The sequence below is a fragment of the Anoplophora glabripennis genome, unplaced genomic scaffold (genome assembly GCF_000390285.2).
Source record: "Anoplophora glabripennis isolate ALB-LARVAE unplaced genomic scaffold, Agla_2.0 scaffold317, whole genome shotgun sequence".
In the NCBI taxonomy this organism is placed as follows: Eukaryota; Metazoa; Arthropoda; class Insecta; order Coleoptera; family Cerambycidae; genus Anoplophora; species Anoplophora glabripennis.
In genome coordinates, this window is record NW_019416468.1 from 500,107 (window position 1) to 514,608 (window position 14,502).

General features: G+C 35.9%; 1 protein-coding gene across 2 annotated transcripts in view; it reads left to right on the forward strand.

The window, feature by feature from the left end:
• Positions 1-1,962: 1,962 nt before the first annotated feature.
• Positions 1,963-14,502, forward strand: part of LOC108906985 (lysosomal acid phosphatase) — a 13,962-nt gene continuing 1,422 nt past the window's right edge. The window contains exons 1-4 of one of the 2 annotated variants that reach the window (XM_018710438.2): positions 1,963-2,169; positions 2,371-2,469; positions 3,913-4,819; positions 5,666-5,771. In XM_018710438.2, the coding sequence (XP_018565954.1) occupies positions 2,071-2,169; positions 2,371-2,469; positions 3,913-4,819; positions 5,666-5,676 (1,116 nt within the window). In that variant the 5' untranslated portion in view covers positions 1,963-2,070 and the 3' untranslated portion in view covers positions 5,677-5,771. Of the gene's footprint in view, positions 2,170-2,370; positions 2,470-3,912; positions 4,820-4,845; positions 5,772-14,502 lie in introns of those variants that run through there. The other variant, XM_023454622.1, reaches the window with a different exon arrangement.

The window sequence follows — 14,502 nt, forward strand, 5'->3', positions numbered from 1 at the left end:
TTTACATATTTGATGAACCTTCCATTTTATTAATTATTATGAATGAATATTTATAGTAATTGTACAGTTATTACATTTAGTAACATTTATAATATCTGGATAATTATTCCCCTCGCGTTTACTAATTGTCACATTTTTCTCAAAATGATTTGACTGCTCCATTTCAGTCACCGGAGGCTCAATATTATCTGACTGATCCTTTAAAATTAAAACAGCATGATGCGACGTGCTACTAGAACCTGGAGTTGAAGCGTCAATGTAAAGAATCCTGTCGGCTATTTCATTTTTGATACTGTCAGCAACATTACTTTCTGCAATTGTGGCTGATTTCCACCCACCGTGTCTCTTGATTGCTAATAATACAACTCCTGTATTAGCCAGTAACGTTGCCGATGTTCTTCGGAATGAATGGCCTGTATATGTTTCAGGATGTTCTAGTTTCAAAAACTGTGCAATCTTATCAGGATTTACAGAAAGGGCATTCTCGCCGACGGGTTGGTTGTAACACCTACCTGCTTGATAGCACATGAGAAAGCGTGAAATTTCAGTTTTCATTTCCAATCTAATCTTGATATAGTTCTTGAGAATTTCTAGATGAAAAACAGAACCCAGACGAGAAGTAATTGTAAACGTACGTGACATACCATTTTTAGAATCTGGAATTGCAACTACACTAATGGAAAAAATTAAGGGATCAAAAAAAAAAAATTTTAATTTTCGGCGATTTTTCAAATGGCTGTATCTTATAAAAATGGTCGTATTGGAGTGAAAAAACAAGCAATTTGAAGCTTGAAGTTTCTAATTTTGGATTTTGCAAAAAAAAACATGTAACACGCGCAATCTTAATGAATATCATGAAAAATCATTTTCTCTTTGTTCATCGATATCTCAGAAACCAATGGCTGCACAGAAAATCGACGGTGGGTTTCAGAAACTTGAATAAATTCTCTACAAGGTCTTGACACGGTTTTCTAGAAAAAAAAAAATTTTATCCTTAACATGACTGAAAAATCGTAAAAATAGGACTTTTAGGGGTCTTCTAGAAAATCACGTGCCACATTGAGAATATTGGGAAAATGGCTAATGTTAAGTGTGCCTTTTACAGGTCATTGTACCCCTAAAAGCCCTACAGAGTTTCAATTCGATCCATCAAGCCGTTTTTTTGTTTCATTTGATTGAATTTTTTAAAAAATTAAAGGATCACGTTTTTTTGCCTTTAAATGCTATTAATCTGTAAAAAAATGAAAAAAACATTTTTTTCCTGATTTTTTTTTTTACATTCTTATTGCAGAAGGATACAGCCATTTGAAGAATCGCCGAAAATTTAGATTTTTTTTTATCCCTTAATTTTTTCCATTAGTGTACAATAATGTCATCGCAGAGTAGATAAAATGTTAAACACCACGCAGCAGATAAATATAATTTACCAGTCTCAGACTCTATTGCCAGCCCTCGCTCCGCTCGGGCGCAAAGTAATCCTCGGCTGGTACATAATTCTTACCTCCTTTATGGTGTAAATAACTATTGCTGTAGCAATTTTTTTTACACAAATATTTGTGTGATTTTAAATTGTATGTCTTTACACTAGTTTAAAAAACTCAGATGTATAATCTGTCTGAATTTAGTTAAGGATCAGTCTAGTTTAATTTCAACTTAATTTTGTAGAGACTACACTACGACTGCACTATTCTTAAATAAAAATATATGTATACTTATTATTACAAATATTTATTTATGATGGAGGTAGCTGAATTTGCAGCCTATACTGACTTGTCACTGTAGAAAACATATTTTTAAACATAGCCTATCAATTATCAGTCTATTTTAAAAATATCAGTTAAAAAAGATAATCCCTATTGTAATAGGTACTTATTTAATACGAGTATCAAGTAAATTGCCCCCACCGTACGCTTTCGTCGCTCCGTCACTGCATCAGTCTTCGATTTTCTGCCATTATCTGAATTTCGAGAGGCTCGAACATTTGACTGTATCGATTAGACGAATATAAAAAAGTGATAAATTGTTTGACTTGTTCTAATTGTTGCAAGTGGCTTAGTTAACCGAGATACCATGATTAAAGTCGTTCTAACAATATCACTGGTTCTCCTAGAGATCAGTGGTACCGCCATACCTTTAGAAAATTCGGATAAGCTTTTGGCCGTAGCTGTGGTGAGTTAAGAATGTATTCATCTCTTCAGTTTGTCGGTTCATAATCAGTTAGTGCATAAGTTTTTCTTTATTTTTCTTGTGATTTCGACAAAAATGAAATGAAAGGAAACCTTCTTCATATTTTCAAAAAGATATCCTTCGAAACTCAGATTGCTTCTGCCGCAAAATATATTTGTTACGTCCTGTTACTTTCTTTTTTAGTACTTTAGACATGGAGATAGATCTCCGAAGGAATCATTTCCTACAGACGAATTTTTTAATTTGGAACATTTCCCAATGGGCTTTGGTCAACTAACCAATGTAAGTAGACACTAGCTAGACACGTTCGTTGCAAATAAATATAGATGCAATACTTAATTAGCTTCATTTTGCGATGTTTTTTACATTTATTACTTATCTTGAATGTGAAACGCGATAAAAAAATATTGTATAGTAAACATTATAAAATGTTGATAAATTTAAAAACATTGCAACAAGGCGAGGCAAGAACTATGTAAGGTGTCACGTTTCTGCAGCAGAGAAAAATTGAAAAAAATATACACATTCATTTAATTCCTTGATTTTTTCGTCTTTTAGCAGATGCGTCTCTGTGGCAATGGTTTTAAACTGTTATGTGTGTTTGTTCTAATTACTTCGGTTACAAAGTTAAAGACCATCCACATAGTTATTGTCTCACCCTGTATAGGTACAGTCTGTTTGATTGTAAAAGTCCCGAGCTACAACTCGGTTATCAATTTTTGGACACCCTGTAAAGTATATACAGGGTGGCACAAAAGTATGGAACCCCCTGAATAATTCGTCAGGAGTGCATTTTCTTGAAAAATGATAAATACAAAAGTTTTAGGATTTTTTCCTGGCTATTCAATGGCGCCCTTGTATTCGACCTTGACCTTGACCTTCGAGGTCATTTCAAGGTCAAAATTGTTTTTTCAAATTATATTCTTTATTGCGGATTTGGAAAGAGCAGGAAATTTTACATCCAAACTTGGTTATTTACTATGACTTTGACAATGACCTTACTCTTTCCAAATCCGCAATAGAAAATAGGGGTTCCCATTAAAAAAAAATTAACTTGACTTTCGATTGACCTTGAAGGTCAAACTCAAGGTCAAATCCAAGGTCACCATCAGATAGCCAGGGAAAAATTCTTACACTTTTGTCTGAAACATTTTTTCCCAAAAAAATCAATTTTGACCTTGAAATGACCTTGAAGGTCAAGGTCGAATACAAGGGCGACATTGAATGGCCAGGGAAAAATCCTAAAACTTATATATTTATCATTTTCAAGAAAATGCATTACTCCTGACGAGTTATTCAGGGGTTTCCATACTTTTGTGCCACCCTGTATATATAATTTTAAATGGCATGTTATTTTCTTTATACTGATGCACAATTTTTTTTTCGTCAGACTGTAGATGAGTAGTGACGTCATCGATATTTTTTTAAATGGGATTTTGATTAATTTTTTTATTCTCTTTCTAACAATATAAATTTTGTATGCCTTTGGCTTTAGTTTACGGTGCTCGCTTTCTAAATCATATCAGTATAAAGAAAATAACATCCCATTTAGAAATATATGTACTATAGAAGGTGTCCAAAAATGGTAACCGAGTTGTAGTTTGGAGCCTTTATGATCGATACCTACCATTAAAAATGCACAATTTTCGATTTAATTCTTTGTTTATCGCGAAATAAGAAAACAATTATAGGAACACCATAACGAGACATAACTACAATTTTCAGAAAGGCATAGAGCGGCACTACGAACTGGGAAAATGGTTTAGGAACAGATACGGCGCATTCCTATCCGAAGAGTACTCAGCCAACGACATCCTGGTCAGGTCCACAGACGTAGACCGCACCCTCATGTCCGCCGCTGCCAATCTAGCCGGTCTTTACCCTCCTCAGGGGCGGCAGGTGTGGAACAAGGATCTGCTTTGGAGGCCCATACCGATCCACACCGTTAAAAAGAAGGACGACAACGTACTAGCCATGAAGAAGCCCTGCGCGAAATTGGACGAACTGTTCGAAAAGAACAAACAGTCGACATTCTACAAACAAATCAACAAGGACCACGCTGAACTGTACGAATACCTTTCGGAGCACACAGGGATGACTGTCGCTGATATCGACGATGTAAAGTTGATAAGATCCATTTTCTACTGCTACAAAAACTTTAACGAGTCTTTCATACCTTCTTGGGCGGACAATTTGAACCAAACTGAGCTAGATTACCTGGCAGCGCTTGCTTTTGCCAGCCATTCTGCTACGGATGACATGAAAACGTTGAGGGTGGGGCCATTTTTCCATAACCTGTTCGGTTATTTCGATGACGTTTTGGACCAAGTAGAAGACGCTCCTAAGTTTTTCATGTTTTCTTCGCAAGACAAGCCATTGGTGTCCGTGTTGGACGCCATGGGCGTCTACGACTTATACCCTCCCAATTTTACTTCAACAATTATCTGGGAACTGAAGGAGGACGCAGAAGGGAGCAGGTACACAAATCTGTTTTATAGGAGAAGCGCAGATGAGCTGTTCAGTTTGACTATACCGGGGTGTACCTTTGATTGTCAGTATGACGATTTTAAAGCTATTTTGAAGCCTTTTACCCTCAAGAACAAGAAATGGAAGAAGGAGTGTGGCAATGCAGGTAATAATTAGGGAGNAGCCAACGACATCCTGGTCAGGTCCACAGACGTAGACCGCACCCTCATGTCCGCCGCTGCCAATCTAGCCGGTCTTTACCCTCCTCAGGGGCGGCAGGTGTGGAACAAGGATCTGCTTTGGAGGCCCATACCGATCCACACCGTTAAAAAGAAGGACGACAACGTACTAGCCATGAAGAAGCCCTGCGCGAAATTGGACGAACTGTTCGAAAAGAACAAACAGTCGACATTCTACAAACAAATCAACAAGGACCACGCTGAACTGTACGAATACCTTTCGGAGCACACAGGGATGACTGTCGCTGATATCGACGATGTAAAGTTGATAAGATCCATTTTCTACTGCTACAAAAACTTTAACGAGTCTTTCATACCTTCTTGGGCGGACAATTTGAACCAAACCGAGCTAGATTACCTGGCAGCGCTTGCTTTTGCCAGCCATTCTGCTAAGGATGACATGAAAACGTTGAGGGTGGGGCCATTTTTCCATAACCTGTTCGGTTATTTCGATGACGTTTTGGACCAAGTAGAAGACGCTCCTAAGTTTTTCATGTTTTCTTCGCAAGACAAGCCATTGGTGTCCGTGTTGGACGCCATGGGCGTCTACGACTTATACCCTCCCAATTTTACTTCAACAATTATCTGGGAACTGAAGGAGGACGCAGAAGGGAGCAGGTACACAAATCTGTTTTATAGGAGAAGCGCAGATGAACTGTTCAGTTTGACTATACCGGGGTGTACCTTTGATTGTCAGTATGACGATTTTAAAGCTATTTTGAAGCCTTTTACCCTCAAGAACAAGAAATGGAAGAAGGAGTGTGGCAATGCAGGTAATAATTAGGGAGCGGAATGTTGGAAGGATACTCTTTTTATTTTATTGGATGTTCTACCACGCTGAAAAGTTAATAACCTCTTCCTACAAAAGAGAATGAAAAAGCAGATAATTATCCACGATTACATTTCGAAAAAATCTGTTTTCTTTATCAGAAATCAGAACTCAAATTGATTTACTGCCGGTTTGTCAAAGTAAGTTTAACTACGATTTAGTTAAATCAAGTTTGCCTACTAATCAGTCGTCTGATTGGTTGTTGCTAAGGGAGTTGGTTAAATCAAGTTCAAATATATTTTGATAACCCAACCTTTAAAGTCAAGTTTATCTACATTTGTTTATCTACGTTTCAGAAATATAAGATATCATATTATTTTGTTATTACGTACCTCGTTGTTGAAAATATTAAAAAATTTGAGGTATTTTGAAAGACTTGTACCACCGTTTAGAAAAATAAATTGCTTTTCTTTTTATGCATTACCAAAATTTTTGTGTTATTGCATCAAATAGCGACCGAGAATATTTTATCAACGCAGTACATTTGTGAAGGGTCTACCTTTCCGATGGATGTAATTGCCAATCGATGTCCTCACTAGAAATACCTATTTTTGAAAGACTTGTTTACTTTGGAATCTACCTAATATGACACTTACATCGAAACTATTCCAATCAATATGTCAGAGCCTAATGTTTTTACAAAAATACCACCTGGAAACAAATATGGTGATACAGGAAAAAAAAATTCTAAGACAGATAGTGTTTTTTCCTGTGGCGCATAAACGGTGAAGTTAACTTAAAAAATTCATAAAAGTAAAAAAAACGGTTTTTCGCTAATAAAAAACTAGAACTCCAATCGAAAAATGTTAAATGAGAAAGTTGTAGGTATTAAAAAAATCTATCGATTCGTATTTTTAATTATAATATATCGATTGCTATATTACTTTTCGAGATATATCGAAAAAAACCGTCAAAAATCGACGTTTTTTGTTTTTGCTGTATCTCTTGCAAATTAAGGTTTTGAAACTTGTTACTTGTTGTAAGTGTAACCCTCGGCATGCAAAAAAGTAACTTTTTTTTAAATTAAAAAATATTAAAAATTTTTCACTTTATATCGATTTTTCAAAAAAAAAAGGTCATCTCGAAAATCAGCTATTCTTGTTCGATGAATAGTCGTAGAGAAACGAATCAGGGCTCACTTGTTTCCTTGAGAGATGTACATTCATGGTAAAAAAGAGTGATAACGATTTTATTCATGTCAAGTGTCCAAAAATGAAAAGAAAAAATTTTTTGGTCGCGATTTTTTTAATATCTTTTCCGATTTTCATTTCTCGATAATGTCTATTACAGGAATCGATTGTTGGAATTTTTACGCAAATTTTGAGGGTTGCTTTCGCTGTACAGCAAGAATAAAACGCTCTCTCAACAGTAATAATAAAGTATTTTATTGAAAACTAAGTTGTATAGAAAAAGACGTGTTGACGGGGTGAGTGTTCGTTGGAGAGTTCCTGTGTGTGGAGTCGGTCGTAGGTGTATGAGTAAGCATCTGGTCGCCGGCGTCAGTAGTCCGCCGTAGACCCTTCCTGGAACGCTCGTACGTCCGGCGGCGTCCTGCTGGCGCCCTGCTGGCGCTCTTGGCATAATGCTTAAAAATGGGTCACTTGCAACATGCGTACCCACAATTTAAAAAAGAACGTTGTTGTACGACCTTCTGGAGTTGAGATATACAGGGTGTTTCATAATATATGCGCAGGACTTCAGGATGTGATAGCTCGTCCAAAAATTTGAAAAAAAGTTTGTATTAACTTACCCTCTAAAATGCACAATTTTCGAGATACAGGGTGTTGAAATTGTAAAAAAAAATTCGTTTTTTGCGAATATCTCCGGAACCGTTTATCGTACAGAAAACAGCTTTTGTAAGCATTTANTATAGCAAAAGTACGTGTTTTTTGCACTTTTAGGTTAGAATATCTCGGAAACCTAGGGTGATGGATCAATTCTGAGGCCAGATTCGGATTCAGCGCGTCAAATGCCTTCGGAAGCGTAGTGTCTGATGTCTGGATTTTTTTTTTTTTAAATTTTGTCGACCTGTGTTATTCAGGAATACATTTCAAAAAAATCTACTTTCTTTATAAAAAATTTACTTATAGTCCAGGCTGTATCGTCGCTTCCTTTAGGAACATGATTCTCATTCAATTTTTTTTCATAATGTTACTAAAAAAATGACCCTTGAAACATATCCGCATGTTGCCAGATAATGGTCAAAAACTGTTTAAACAATTTTTTTTAACAAATTCCTAATTTTCGATTTTTTCGCTCGAAATAAATTATTTTAGGCCTTTTAGGGTATCCTGAACAAAGAAGTTCTTATGCAACATTTCTCTAAAATTGACCGTTATCGAGATATTAACGAATTTTTGTTCGAAAAAACCGCGATTTTAATCATTTTCAACATCAATAAACTATATTAAAAATAGCAATTTTTTAGTGTTGCCAAAATTCTTAAATAATCTTTGAACATTCCTTAACAAAAGTCCGAAGAGTTACGCCGGTATATTTTATTCTGAAGACTTGTTATTTATCGGTAATAAGGCGCGCGCGCCGCGTTTCTCAGCCGCTCTTGGCTGCCAACGTACAGGGTCGGAAAGTTCCCATGGTTCATCAGCCGTTACGTGAGAGCGATAAAAAAAGTCATAGAAATCCGTGCGATAAAGAAAGATGGCTACAATGAAGGCGTCTATTAGTCACCGCCCATTTCGCCCTTCCACAAATAAGATCCACTTCTTATTTGTGGAAGGACGGATTTCTATGACTTTCTTTATCGCTCTCACGTAACGGCCGATGAACCATGGGGACTTTCCGACCCTGTATACTGCGTCTCTGTGAGTGAGTGCGGGAGATATAAGATATCATATTATTTTGTTATTACGTACCGCGTTGTTGAAAATATTAAAAAACTTGAGGTATTTTGAAACACTTGTATCACCGTTTAGAAAAATAAATTGCTTTTCTTTTTATGCATTACCAAAATTTTTGTGTTATTGCATCAAATAGCGACCGAGAATATTTTATCAACGCAGTACATTTGTGAAGGGTCTACCTTTCCGATGGATGTAATTGCCAATCGATGTCCTCACTAGAAATACCTATTTTTGAAAGACTTGTTTACTTTGGAATCTACCTAATATGACACTTACATCGAAACTATTCCAATCAATATGTCAGAGCCTAATGTTTTTACAAAAATACCACCTGGAAACAAATATGGTGATACAGGAAAAAAAAATTCTAAGACAGATAGTGTTTTTTCCTGTGGCGCATAAACGGTGAAGTTAACTTAAAAAATTCATAAAAGTAAAAAAAACGGTTTTTCGCTAATAAAAAACTAGAACTCCAATCGAAAAATGTTAAATGAGAAAGTTGTAGGTATTAAAAAAATCTATCGATTCGTATTTTTAATTATAATATATCGATTGCTATATTACTTTTCGAGATATATCGAAAAAAACCGTCAAAAATCGACGTTTTTTGTTTTTGCTGTATCTCTTGCAAATTAAGGTTTTGAAACTTGTTACTTGTTGTAAGTGTAACCCTCGGCATGCAAAAAAGTAACTTTTTTTTAAATTAAAAAATATTAAAAATTTTTCACTTTATATCGATTTTTCAAAAAAAAAAGGTCATCTCGAAAATCAGCTATTCTTGTTCGATGAATAGTCGTAGAGAAACGAATCAGGGCTCACTTGTTTCCTTGAGAGATGTACATTCATGGTAAAAAAGAGTGATAACGATTTTATTCATGTCAAGTGTCCAAAAATGAAAAGAAAAAATTTTTTGGTCGCGATTTTTTTAATATCTTTTCCGATTTTCATTTCTCGATAATGTCTATTACAGGAATCGATTGTTGGAATTTTTACGCAAATTTTGAGGGTTGCTTTCGCTGTACAGCAAGAATAAAACGCTCTCTCAACAGTAATAATAAAGTATTTTATTGAAAACTAAGTTGTATAGAAAAAGACGTGTTGACGGGGTGAGTGTTCGTTGGAGAGTTCCTGTGTGTGGAGTCGGTCGTAGGTGTATGAGTAAGCATCTGGTCGCCGGCGTCAGTAGTCCGCCGTAGACCCTTCCTGGAACGCTCGTACGTCCGGCGGCGTCCTGCTGGCGCCCTGCTGGCGCTCTTGGCATAATGCTTAAAAATGGGTCACTTGCAACATGCGTACCCACAATTTAAAAAAGAAACGTTGTTGTACGACCTTCTGGAGTTGAGATATACAGGGTGTTTCATAATATATGCGCAGGACTTCAGGATGTGATAGCTCGTCCAAAAATTTGAAAAAAAGTTTGTATTAACTTACCCTCTAAAATGCACAATTTTCGAGATACAGGGTGTTGAAATTGTAAAAAAAAATTCGTTTTTTGCGAATATCTCCGGAACCGTTTATCGTACAGAAAACAGCTTTTGTAAGCATTTACTACTCATAATAAGCTATGTTCTGTGCGAGAAAAAAATTTTTTCAAAGTCATAATTGGTGAAGATTTTGAAGGGGAAGTGGGTGTTTTTCTCCCCAACTTCTACGCCACTGGAAAAAGTACGGTTTTGAGACGCCCATTTGAACCGCCAATGTTTTCTACACAAAAACAGTACTCTTGGTCATAAGCTCTAAAGTTGACCGTTTTCGAGAAAAATCTACTTTTATGTTGAAAAACATGGTCAATTTTTTGAAATAAAATTTTTTTACTAATTAAACAAAATTTATTTAATCGTTAGAACAAGTAACAAAACCAAACGTTAACTTCATAGTTGCAAAATTTAAAAAAAAAAAAATCGTACACAGTTAAATTAAATGTTGGAAATGTCCTCCGTTAGCTTCAATGCACGCAGCAATTCTTCGACGCATTGACTGTCTAACACGCAAGAAAATTTCCGGAGTGTTCCGAATTATGTCGCAAGATGCAACAATGCGTTCTCTTAATTGATCAACATTTTCAACTGGAGTAGCGTAGACTAGGGTTTTGAGATGGCCCCAAAAGAAAAAATCTAAACAATTAAGTTCGGGAGATCGCGGGGGCCAAGGGTGGGGACCTCCTCGACCGATCCAACGGTCTTGGTATTCGTCGTCCAAGTATTGGCGAGCAACCAAACTAAAGTGGGCCGGAGCTCCATCATGCATAAAGTACATGTTTTGTCTTACTTGAAGCGGTACATCTTCCAGCAGTTCCGGCAGTACTTCTTCTAGAAATTGTCGATAATCTGCACCGTTTAATCTGTTCGGTAAAAAATGTGGGCCTATCAAATGATCACCGACAATGCCAGCCCAAACATTCACGGAAAATTGTTGCTGATGATTGCCTTCTGCAATTTCATGTGGATTTTCTTCAGCCCATATGTGGTTATTGTGAAAATTGAAAATACCATCTCTCGAGAAAGATGCTTCATCGGTAAACATAACTTCGGCTCCAAACTGAGACATGACATTTTCCCATAGTCGTTGGTGAATGAGTTGAAACAAGTTATGATGTGGTACTTGGCGATCACGATGTCTTTCTTGATACAACCGCCTTGCTTCTGCCGAATTACCGTTCGCCATTCCGTAAAGGTAATGCATTTCGCACATTTCAGCGTTTGTGTAATTCATTTTTACTTTTGTAATACAAATTGACTTTTCGCAGGTACAAACTAATTGTTATTTTGACAGGAGGTAGCTTTTGTTTTAAAATTTAAAGCCTACTTGATAAAAAAAATTATAATACATTTAGTAAAATAAAAATTTTATTTAAAAAAATTGACCATGTTTTTCAACATAAAAGTAGATTTTTCTCGAAAACGGTCAACTTAAGAGCTTATGACCAAGAGTACAGTTTTTGTGTAGAAAACATTGGCGGTTCAAATGGGCGTCTCAAAACCGTACTTGTTCCAGTAGCGTAGAAGTTGGGGAGAAAAACACCCACTTCCCCTTCAAAATCTTCACCAATTATGACTTTGAAAAAAAATTTTTCTCGCACAGAACATAGCTTATTATGAGTAGTAAATGCTTACAAAAGCTGTTTTCTGTACGATAAACGGTTCCGGAGATATTCGCAAAAAACGAATTTTTTTTTACAATTTCAACACCCTGTATCTCGAAAATTGTGCATTTTAGAGGGTAAGTTAATACAAACTTTTTTTCAAATTTTTGGACGAGCTATCACATCCTGAAGTCCTGCGCATATATTATGAAACACCCTGTATATACATATTTTTTTTTTAAATTCCACAGGCCGCTATTTAAGTGCTACATCGTCCATTCTTGAAGCGTTGAAGACTTATATTTTCAATAAAAAATACTGTGGTTCATTTTAGCCACTTCTGCATTTTTAATTGTGCGTCTAATCGAAGCATTCGAGCGCGGCGCGAGCTAACTGTAGTGGGCGGCGGAGTGGGGTAACGCTACTCGGCCGCTCCAAAAACTGAATTCGCGCGTTCAAAAGCGCTCTTACTTTCAAAATCTTCATTATCTCGACTTCTGGATCATGTACAAAAATCCTTTTGTACTTAATCAGGGGTAGCTCGACGAGATAAACCAAAATATGACGTTCACCACGGCCTCAAAAGCATTATTACTTATGAAAAATGTAATTTTCTTAGAGTCGAAAATTCTCTCACCTCTCGTTAACATTTCAATAAATATTTAATAATTGTTTATGAAATAAAGTAAGTACAACGTTTTGTGGTAATTATATCTTTTTATTATAAAAGTTTTACAAAATATTTATTTAATTATCGCACAGAAAATTACGTGGTATAAAAATATTCGTCGAAAAAAAAATTATCTCGGCTCCAGAAGGTCTTAGAGCAACGTTTTTTTTTAATTTACGTAAAATGCCAGTAACCGAACGTCACTGGTTTACAAATTTCGAGTCAATATCTTTAAAAGTTTTTGAAATTATTAATAAAAAATAAATAAAAAATTTAAATTTAAACACTGTATCTCGGAAACGAAGCATATTTCGAACTACATTTATATGAATCTTTTTCGCAAAATAACTTCGGCAAGCACCCCCAAAATATTTCGCACTTATTTACAAATACCCTGTATAATCTTTTAATAGCATCACTCCGTAACGCTTTGACAAGCGGTGACAGCGACAAGCGCAAATCGACTTTCCAAAATTTTTGACAGTCCGTCAGACTTTGAATCGCGAAGCGAATCTAAAATTACACGATGAAGATCTCCGTCGAGGTTAAAGAAAGGCTGGAATTAGTCATCGATTTTCTGAGGAACGTCTTCCACGTGGGCTACATTCCCTTTGTGCTGTACTGCGGATGGAAGCTGGGACCAGATGGGGGCTGCGGCCCGTTCCACTTTACCCACCTCCTGTGGCACTACTAAGCCTCCCCAGGAAGTTTTTGTTTGTCTTTAGGCATGTTTTGTAATCCAAGTTTGTGAATAAAAGGCTTTTAAATTCGAGTTTGTTGTTTCTGAATGATCCTAATCTTCGAGAAGTAGGTAAGCTATTTATTTCGATAAAAATGATTTAAGAAAAATAAAACTTGTTGTTTTCAATTATAGTTAAATTTGAGTTAATCATAAAATATAGATTAGTTAGTTACTGTGAAAGTAAGCATATGTTCTCGGATTTCCAATTTGGTTTCAGAAAAGGTAGATCTACTCTTAAAGCATTATTGGCAATGATTGATGCTATAGTACAGGGTTTTGATGAGGGTGTCCAATCGAATGCTTCGATGTGTGACCTCTCAAAAGCTTTTGATTGTGTTAACGTAGACATTTTGTTACTTAAGTTGGAATATTACGGGATCAGAGATGGTATGCTTGAATTACTTACTTCCTACCTGACCAACAGGCAACAGTATGTATGTTTAAATGGTTATGACTCTAGCTTGCTCCCCGTTCAAAATGGTGTTCCCCAGGGTTCTGTCCTGGGACCCATTTTGTTTCTTTTATATATAAATGACTTGCCTTACTGTGTGGGGGACGCCTCCTGTTTTATATTTGCAGATGACACTACGCTAATTACAAAAGGTAACGACTTAAGTTTGGGCAGTCTACAACTTGCTAAAAATTGGTTTTGTTCAAACAAATTAAAACTCAATGAGTCCAAAACCCAAAATATTACATTTAGCACCGACAAATGCCTTCATAAATCTGATTGCAAAGTTCTTGGTATAACACTTGATAGTAGATTGGAATGGTCATCTCACGTACATCACCTTAGCTCAAAGTTGTCATCTCAAATATTCTGTCTGAGGCAGTTGGGACGTTTCCTCTCAAGTAATGTATTACGAACGGTATATTTTGCAATTGTTCACAGTCACTTAACATATGGTATTACGTTATGGGGCAACTCAAACGCTGCGAGTAAGATATTCGTTTTACAAAAGGCAGCGGTCCGTTTTATCGATGGTGCCCCTTATGGAACCCCTTGCTTACCACTGTTTAAAAAATTTTGTATTATGCCTCTACCAAGTATATATATTTTCCAGTCTCTGCTGCAGATACACCGTGAACTAGATAAATTTTCAAAACATTCAGACGTACATTCTTATAATACCAGAAATGCGGAAAATTTGATTTTATCGTTTTCTAGGATCCGTACTACTCAGATTAATAAATTAAATATTGAATTATATAACCACTTCGTGAAATGTTTTAATGGTGTTAATGTTACTAGTTTAAGTTTTAATAAATTTCGTAGGTTAAGTAAAAACTTTTTATTGGATAAATGTTTTTATAGCGTAAGTGATTATTTCAACTGTTGAATTCTAACAATGATCATTTAATGTAACAGTGACTTCAAATATACTTTTATTGTATGTAATGTGGTCGTTAAAAATAAATAAATAAA